This window comes from Scomber scombrus, chromosome 7 (genome assembly GCF_963691925.1).
Source record: "Scomber scombrus chromosome 7, fScoSco1.1, whole genome shotgun sequence".
NCBI classification, from domain to species: domain Eukaryota; kingdom Metazoa; phylum Chordata; class Actinopteri; order Scombriformes; family Scombridae; genus Scomber; species Scomber scombrus.
The window spans coordinates 18,334,954-18,344,948 of record NC_084976.1 but is presented as its reverse complement, the minus strand read 5'-3'; the positions used below and the strand labels follow the sequence as shown (position 1 = coordinate 18,344,948).

Below are 9,995 nucleotides of genomic sequence, written 5' to 3'. Positions count from 1 at the left end.
TCGGCATAGAAAGGGGCGTGTGCATCCCTAGACAAGTATCTTTGCTTTCCGTGCCATTCATTTGAAGCGCAGCCGCTTATAACGTGCACCGGCACATAGATGAGATACGAGCTCTGACAGTCGGTCACTCATCCCTAGGCAGAATTAACTGGGCGGTCAAAATCAAACCATCAGCAGGCGCACACACCCAGTTAAGAGTACGGCTCTCAGCACAATTGGAGCATTTTTGACGCACATACGCGCACGGACAGCAGCACACGGTCCAGACTTGGACCTGACAGTTCACCTACATTAAACCACAAACTACCTGCAACCTAACATGGAGCGCAAAATTCCTGAATTCGGCGGCACCTGGGAGATGAAGAGTTCTGAAAACTTTGAGGAGCTCTTGAAGGCGTTGGGTAAGTGATGGGAAAAATATTAATAAACTCACCGTGGACTAATGTGGCAGCTGGACTAATTCTTTGCGCAAGAGTGGTTTCTTATGAGCCTTTTATTTCTCAGGGTGATGACACAGATCAGACGTGTCAGCTCTAACTGTAGCTTTCTCAGCACATTATAGGTCAAATCTTGCACCAGCGAGGATCACCCTCTCTGAGCAGCATGGGTGGGGGGTCTTTGTCATTCTGCAAAACCCAAAACTCAGTGCTTGGCCCCCAGCCAGCCTTATCCCTCTTTCTGTCCCCCCCTCCCCTTTGGCCTGCCCTGCTAACACAATAGAGACAAACGGCGGCACATCTGTCTGTGTCACAGCCTCTGATCGTGTGTTTATGCTTGTCTGTGTCTCTGTGTGTGCGTGTGTTGAATAGGACCGTTATGACACTAAACAGTGCAGGACAGTTGCATCATTATCTGAAGTGACAGTCAGCAGTCGGGACAAACACCTGCTGCTGAGATTCACGCTGTTTTGTCTGCCTTTGCGTCATGGCACTGGTGCAGTCTGGACAGGCGTTAGGGTGGGTTAGTGGGTGCGTGTGCTTGTGCACGTACACGTACGCATTCAGAGCCGTCTGTCGTTAGTAGGCAATTCCCATTAGATGCCCCGCCAGTACACACCTGGAATTCATGTCATCACATAAGCGCATATGGAGAGATATGACTGTAGCAAACAACGACGCCCTTTATCTTCTCATGCAAACACATACACACAAGTACACACAAATACACTCACACACACACCCTTACTGTCAAGTGGAGCTGGAATTAATGTTTCCCTTACTGACTAAGGTACCAATTAGTGTTTAATGTCTCACAAAACCTGTCTATCTGTTCCCATCTCTTTTCTGTTACTTACTGTTTGTGTGATGTCTGGATATATCAAGTAAACTGTGTGAGTGAATGTGTGTGTGCATTGTAGTGTAAGGCAGGGGTGGGGGGGGCTTTAACAAAGGAAACAAAATTAGATGGCACGGCGGGCCATAATGCGAGGACAGGGTTGTTTTTGTGCATATTTTTGCATGCATGTGCACCTGTAAATGCTTGTGTGTTTTTTTCATGAGGCGCTTGTGAAATGTGTGCAGGAGTGCCAAAGAGAAAGGTGTATGACAAGAATTCATGGAGGCGAACTGTTAGAAGAATGCAGGTTAAATACCACTAAGTGACACTGCTGTACCTGAGCCAACTCTCTCTCCCTCTACCTTACACACACGAACAACGGGACAGATGCAGACATGTATCACCGCATGTGCTCCTATGTCGCTCTGTAGTGACATGACTGACAGAGAGGAATGACCCCTGAACTCTGGTTCCATCAGGGGGCAAAGCGCAGCTGGATGCAGCCTGTCAGCACCCACCACCCTCCTGCTTCCCTCCATCCTCTCTTCCCTTCCTCACTCCTCTTCTCTTCCCTCGTTTCCCCTCGTCCCAAATGCTTCCTCTGCCCTCTGCTCCTTGACCTCTGACCCTGACCGTCTGTGTATCTGTGTTTCTCCCCTCATGTGCTCAGATGTGTGTGAATTTAAGCATTTTGGTCACAGGTTTGTAAATGTCTGCTCAGGTAATTTCTAACCTCCAACAACTGGCAGTTACTTGAGAAGCTTCAGCCCCCTCCGTGGCTCCCAAATGGCCCAGAGGCCAGCATTTGACTCCTGAGTCTGAGCCAACACTGAAGAGACACAGAGGTCAGTCAGTGTCTGCGGGTCAGTGTGTTGCCTTTTAGGAAGGAGACATTTTTTTCCCAGCAAAGTTATATTTATATCTATGTACAGTTTAAAACCTATACGATCAGTTTACCCACCTTTGAAGTTGAAATATTCTTTATATAGTATACATTTATACATACATAATGGTAAATGGTAACCTAATCTAAATTATATGAACATTTAGTATTTTAGGCTGAATTAATTCAGCCTAAATCAATTAATTATTTTTTTCTAGAAATGTCTAAAATTTTAGAAAATGGCAATTTCCCAAAACAGAGAAGCAAATCTCCATGTGTGTATATATATATGTGCATATATACATATATAATTGCAATGTCCCAATATAAGTCAAAATGGTAGCAGCATATGAATGTTGTAATTGATCACTTTAACTAATAACAGAAACTGTCACATAAATGTAGTGCAGTAGAAAACACAACATTTCCATCTAGAATGTGGATTAGAAGTATAAAGTAGTATAAGATTAAAATACTCAAGTAAAGTAACTCAAAATTGCACCTAAGTACAGTACTTGAGGAAATGTCATTTCCACCACTTTCTTCATATCTGTGAAACCTGCACCACATATTTGATAATAAAAAAGACGTTGACACAGGAACTATGTGCAGTCAGTTACTAGAGTTTCAATTATGATAAAGCTGTTAGTAAAACAATCTTTCAAATTAAAGAAACAGGAATGAAAGCTCTTGCTGCTAATGGATAAAGACGTTTTCTGCAAAGTGATATTCTCACATTCGCTGACTCACAATGAGACTCTGACAATGCACATACATTGTGTGTGTGTGTGTGTGTGTGTGTGTGTGTGTGTGTGTGTGTGTGTGTGTGTGTGTGTGTGTGTGTGTGTGTGTGTGTGTTACATACAGTACGTACAGTGTGCAGCCTGGACATCCTGGTGTATCCTGAATGACTGTGCATTTCTGAGTGTGTATATATTTACCCTTGGTGACAGGTGGGAATGTGTGAGAGGTGAGAAGTGTGAAACCCAACTCTACGGCAGACACACACAAACACACACACACACACACACACACACACACACACACACACACACACACGACGACGTACACAAACTTCCCCTCACACTTGGACAGAGATCTTCACACACCACACACAGACCACTGCTCCTCGTCTGTCTGACTCCCCCCCTCCTCCCTCTTTCCACACCAGTCTGCCCCGCGTTTCCTCTCTTTTCACACGCTGCATCATCATTTTCCCCTCATTCCCTTTTTCTTACAAGCCTTTTCCTATTTTCTATCATAACCGATTTTCATCCTTTATGTTTTTCTTTTAAATAAAGGTTGGCTGAATTTATCATAAACTGACTATAAAAAAGATTAAAAAAAGGAGATGTCACCATTTTAAAAATTTTTGCATTTTCCTATAAGGAAAACACCCCATATTTATATAAACTATGTCACATTACTCTGTTTATACTACGACAATATTTGAATTGTAATCAAATCATGTGAGTTTATAAGCATGGGTGGATTTGGCAAATAAAAAGATGCATCCTCTGAGTCCCTGCTCTCCACACATTCATAACTGCACCAACTTCCCTCTTTTCATTCTGCTGCTTGTGCTGCCCTTGTTTTCCCTCCTGGACACACATAAACATACACATGTGATCATTATATTGGGATGTGTGAGGTTGTGTTCATTTGTGTTACGTGTCCCAGCTGTCAAACTACTGCAACACCCTGAAGTGTGCTATGTCTTGAAAATGTCAGCCAACTATAATTTACAGTATGTGTCCCAGGTAGAAGTTCATGAGAAGAATAATGCCGATTACATGGCATAAACGATAAACCATTGTATAAGTCTAAGTGTTTGAGTCTGTTAATGTGTGTGGGTGCAAAAAGGAGTAAGGGGGAATGCAGATGTGCTGGGCATGCTTTGTCATATGACCTCATTGTTTCCTCTGTCATCATTATTGGACAGAGTAGTGTAACACTAGGCTGCTCCTTTTACCCTGAGTGTGCACAAGAACACAGTGTACAAGCAGCAACACCACACCACTCAAACGCACACACACGCACACACACACACACACACACACACACACACACACACACACACACACACACACACACACACACACACACACACACACACACACACACACACACACACACACACAAATGTGAGAGTTTGCATAATTTGGTCAAAACAAGTTTAGTTGGCCTGTTCCTGTATTCTATAAACTTATACTACGTAACACAAAAATGAGTTTACCCCTTGTGGGTATGTACTGCTCACATGGGAATATTCAAAGAAGCTAGTAGTGTTTGTGTAGGAGCAACATTGTGTGAATTGTTCCTTATTTGAACTGTCACATTTCTTCTCACTTGTTCTTTCAAGTCTTTGTCACTGTTTCATATGTGTGGATGTGTGTTTTTTAGGTGTAAATGTGATGCTGCGTAAGATCGCTGTGAAAGCAGCCTCCAAGCCGCTGGTCGAGATCACACAGGACGGAGAGACACTGTCCATTAAAACCTCAACAACAGTGCGGACCACCAACATCACCTTCACTGTGGGGCAGGAGTTCAATGAGACCACGGTTGATGGACGTCCCTGCACGGTACACAACACACGGACATGAATATATTCTTAAATGCTCTCTTGTTTCTACTCTCTGCATATATTCACACACAAGTGGGTGTATGGAGGGAGCCTGCCAGATTACATCAATCTGTTTGATTTGGCTTTTCATCATATTTGGACTGGTAGCATATCTATACCCCTCCCTTGGTCTCTAAAGGCCTATCATGCTTCACACTCTTTACGACCCCTCTCAACTTCCCGTCTTCCACTAGTTCCCCCTCTTGCCCTTTCTTGCCCTGCATCCCTCCCTAATTCCCTCTGCTGCACTCCCCATTTTCCCATAGATGGCCTCTATTTGGCCGTCTCCAAAGCAAACACATGCAACCGGCCAGCGCTTTTGCTCTACTAACGATGAGCGCATCACAAGTTATCATCTCTCAGCGATTGCACTGCTCCACTGCTCTTGTTTCTGCTTCGTCTATCCATCAGCCACTCCATTATTATCTCTCTGTCCTTTTGGATAGCATTGATTCATCCATACATCAATCAATCCATCTATCGACTCAGCATTTTCTGTTTCTAAAGGTTTTTCTCCCTTTGGCTCTCTCTCTGCTCAGAGTTTTCCACGTTGGGAGACAGACAGCAAGATCAGCTGTGAGCAGACTCTGCAGAAAGGAGAGGGGCCTAAAACCTCCTGGACCCGAGAGATAACCAATGACGGCAAGCTGATCCTGGTAAACGTCACAAACCATTAATGAAATCAGAGTTTAGGTTCAGAATCAATAAGATTACACAGCTCAAAGTTAACTGTAATTTTGTTGTACTTATGGGGAGCCAATAGTCAAGTCACATGACTTGAACTTGATATTGACTTAAACACCAGTGATTTAAATTGACTTTAATCCTGTATTTGACTTGAAATAGCTTGAAATGTTTTTGAAATGTCTATTTTCAACCTTTGAAACAGTTTTCCAGTTTTTTAACAAACCTCACTTAAGTCATGTGACAGTAATATAGTATATATAATAATTGACCAAACTCTAATAAAAACTGTGAGATGTGGTTGAAAGGTCTGGAAAAAAGCTTTTTTCATTTTTTTTTGTGAAACTAAACTTGCTTGTAGTAATGGAGGATCTGTAAACTACAGACTCTAAAATGACCTCTGGATAAAACTACATATTTTTCCAAAACAGTGCGTTTGAAGTGAATTCATCTTCATCCTCAAAACATCCTCATTTTCTGAGGATGTTATTCCTGCTGTGAAATATTGTTGCTGGGTGAGTGGTCTTTCGGGGCTACATGTGTTGAAATAACATTTTAACCAGAGCACCAAAATATTTTGAATTTGAGTAATAAAATGTTTTAGATTTTTGCTTTAAGCTTCGTAAGAGCTATATAACTTCAACACCATGAAATGACCAACTTTATTTCCCACAGCATGCTTGTGAAATTCCAGATCCTAAATACAATCACTACAGAGATCCAAAAAGCCAGATGAAATTTGGTTTAGTTTAAAAGTTAGCATGTTACTATTGGAAAATGTTACGAACCTCACATCTGACTGTTGGTAACATAATATCTGCAGTAAAGCAGTTGGGAGACATTTATTTCCTATTTGTATTAAAGAGGAACTCCTCCAATTTTTATAAAGTCTGTTTCCACAACGCTCCTGTATTACTACTGCATATGCAAAGCTGTATAAAGCCTCATGTAGTTCCAGAGGGAACAGCGTGAAATTTGATCAGTTGCATCAGGTGATCACTTAATGCTACAAGTTTGAAAATGAAACAAATCTGGGGTTGTGGAGTTGTGACGTTACTGGGTCTCTGTTGCCTGCCCCTCATCTCTGCTTGAGACTATAGTTTGAGGCTACATTGGCTGCTACTAGTATAACACACTTGAATCTGAACTATTCGTGGCTGAGATGCATTGTGGGTAAAATAGGTGCTAGGTTTTGGAAGTGAATTAATAAAAACTGTAACTGCACTTTTGGATGCAAAACCATTATTATGACTATTTTTGGCCATTTTTCTCCCTTGTACCAACAAGAGGCCTCCACCACTGTTGTGCGAGTAGCAGCCGTTATATCTTAACTGTACCCCATTCATACAACAAAATTACAAGTAGTTTTTAGGCTATAATATGTGCCGCCTTTAGATTTTATAATTATATAACTGTGCTCAAAGTACCATAAGGTCAATCTAATTATTCTCCTGGCAGAGAATGAAAGAGTTTCTGTCGAGATAACAAATGCAAGAACAGGCATCAGCTTGAAATCATGAAATCAAGTGTGCAAGTAGCATATGATCAAAAGTCAAAATGCAACTGGGGTTAACAAATAATCATGATGTGAGTGACATGTGTAGTGAAGGCTAATAAAGGTTTGATCGGCTCCTGCGTGAGTAATAATGAGTCTTTCCACACACTGAACTGTATTTATTGGGAACACCCACCCAACCGGCACTTCAGGTTGACTTAAAATAACTTTGAGAAGTATTCAAATAATTATTTGACCCTGGTCTACCAGTAAACCAGTCTAACCATAGATGACACAAATCCGCCATAGTCTTCTCTGGAGTAAATTTATTTTCAATTTTTAAACAAACTGTAACTAGAGTGAGAATGTGTGCAGTGATGGTTGTTTCAGGATTGGCGTTAAATTCAAATCTAACACTCCTGATATGCTCTTAAGCACCAAACCCACAGCTGCTTTTGTAGAAGCCAGCAGAAGTATAACTGTGTGGGTGTTTTGCACGCAATTGCTGAACAGAGCAACAGTTTGCCTCAACAACTTTCCATTTATAATGTTTGTCCAAAACAGTCTGGCACAGTGAGATTAACTGCAGGACACATTTAAAAAAACACCTCAATTTGGAGGTTTAAAGAGAATCAACACACAATAGCTTTTTCTATTAAACTTTTAATATGAATTCACATTATGCTCTGGACTACTGTGCCAGTGTGTTTTTGAGTGCCCACATTAAACCTCCACTTTCTCCTCTCTTTTCAGACCATGGGAGCAGATGATGTGATATGCACCCGAGTGTACGAACGACAATGAACAAGAGCACTTCTTACTTTTACGTCCTTCCAGGCCCCCCTTTCCTGCATCACCACTTGTGTCACGTCTCCCGTTGTCAAGACAGCGCTGAGGAGAGAGCAGCTTATAGTTTTATTCCAATATCTCTGTTAGCTCCACTATGTAATAAGTGTGGTAAATGTATCTTGTCACATATTTACACCTTGGTCTTATAGCTCCTGAGTTTTTTGTCTATCTTTCCAGCCCCATCAAACATGACCAGCCAGAGTTTTAAACATAAAAAAACTGTGTTGCTTTGTATGTTTGATTTGCAGCTCATTTATTTGGCAATGTGTGTGTGTATGTGTGTGTGTGTGTGTGTTTGTGTGTGTGTGTTAGGTGTGTGTGTGTCTGTGTGTGTGTATGTGTTTGTGTGAGTGTGTGTGTGTGTGTGTGTGAGTGAGACTATATTTGTAGATGTGTAAACCAATCTATGAGCTCTTCCAGTTTCAGGTCAGTTTTGATGTGTCCCTCCTTTCTGTTTCTTTAGCCCTACCCCACAACTTAAACCTTTTCTATTTCATGACATTTTATATTTATTACTACACTAGAGTCCCGATACAGTACTGCTAAGGTTTTTACTTTATGTCTCTTTTATATGAAATGTGATCATAGGAAACAACAACTTTCTATGGGAAAACAATAAAGCACGATCTTAACTCAGCTTGATGTCGACTCTTGGCTGTCCTGTACTCAAAACCATTAGGAGCATAAAAGAATTTAACAGCGCATATGTTTTACGGTTTGTGAGTGTAGCTGCAGAATATGTGCCCATTAGATGGCTGGATCTTATTTTAGGCTTTCTGTCAGCTGTCTGCAACTAGAATAACTTGTCTGTCCCCTCCCTTGAAGTCTCTCTCGCTCACTCTGTTTTTCTGTCTTCCCATCCCTCCCTTCCTTCTCCGTCAATCATCTCTCTGTGCCACATGCCCTCGTTTTTCCTCGCTCGCCATGTTTCAAGGCTGCAAATATTTCCATCTGACTTTTTTTTCTGTCTACACAGTAGTATCACTTATATCACATGGATCTGCTGATCCTGCGATATTCACAGGGATGTGAAGAGAGAGAGAGAAAGAGAGAGAGAGAGAGAGAGAGAGAGAGAGAGAGAGAGAGAGAAAGAGAGAGAGAGAGAGAGAGAGAGAGAGAGAGAGAGAGAGAGAGAGAGAGAGAGAGAGAGAGAGAGAGAGAGAGAGAGAGAGAGCACTGAAACAAATCTTGAGATTCTGCTGAAAAGGTTTTATTTCCATTTCATTTACCAACAGGCTAAATTTGGTTCATGTTTCTCAGGAAAGTGTTAAAAAAGCTGCTTGACTTAGAGGGATAATTCAACATTTTGGGAAATGTGCTTATTAACTGTGGCAACAAGAGTTGGATGAGAAGATTGATACTATTCTCATGTCTGAACGATAAATATGAAACTACAAGCAGGAGACAATTTGCTTAGCTTAGCATATTTCCCAGACTATCAAACCTCATTTATGAGCATCTGTTGTTATGGTAACCAAGGGACGAGATGAGACAAACAAAGGTTTGGGATCTTTTATTTGCATGGACAGTGAGGTACTTGACCAATCATGAAATGGTCATTGAGTCAGGGTCAGTGGGTGTGTCTCTGATGGCAGGAAATGCCAATTGGATTACAGGGTACAGTTGATTGACAGCAGATGTGCTTAACAAGGAGAAGGCTGTTAAAAGGACCTGGAAATGGAAAAGGGGCTGGGGAGAAAGATCGATGACCTGGGGTTCTCACACACGGACACACACGCATGCACACACACACGTGTACATAGTTATACAACAAGAAAAAACTAGATAGGAGGGATTCCTGAGAAAGGAAATTAGTGATGCTAAAACTGTTTTTGTTTTTTTTTTGTTTTTTACAGAGTATCTCTTCTTCATTTCTCTTCTTGCCCTGCAGCTGTGTGTAGTTACAGTGTGACCCCAATAAAGTGCCCTCCTCTGCCTCCTGCCCTAATAAAAGGGGTAAATAACTACCCCTCCCTCTCTGTTTATTACCCCCTGGGGCAGTAAAAGGCAGCTGTCTGGCCCCCCTTCAAAACACCCGACCTACACCGGACCCCCGTAAAAACACATCTACACAAACACACACACACACACACACATTCAAATACCAAACTAAAAACACACATTCTGGGAACCCTTCACACATACCATCAAACACTCACACTGTACACGCAGCTCATAAAACACTG

The 9,995-nt window shown here is 41.7% G+C and overlaps 1 protein-coding gene across 1 annotated transcript; it reads left to right on the top strand.

Annotated features, from left to right (window-relative positions):
* Positions 1-309: 309 nt before the first annotated feature.
* On the top strand, positions 310-7,781 carry crabp2a (cellular retinoic acid binding protein 2, a). Its single transcript, XM_062422760.1, has 4 exons — positions 310-401; positions 4,562-4,740; positions 5,321-5,437; positions 7,714-7,781. Exons 1-4 carry the CDS (start codon positions 320-322, stop codon positions 7,762-7,764), a joined length of 429 nt encoding a protein of 142 aa, XP_062278744.1. The 5' UTR covers positions 310-319; the 3' UTR covers positions 7,765-7,781.
* The last annotated feature ends 2,214 nt before the right edge of the window (positions 7,782-9,995 follow it).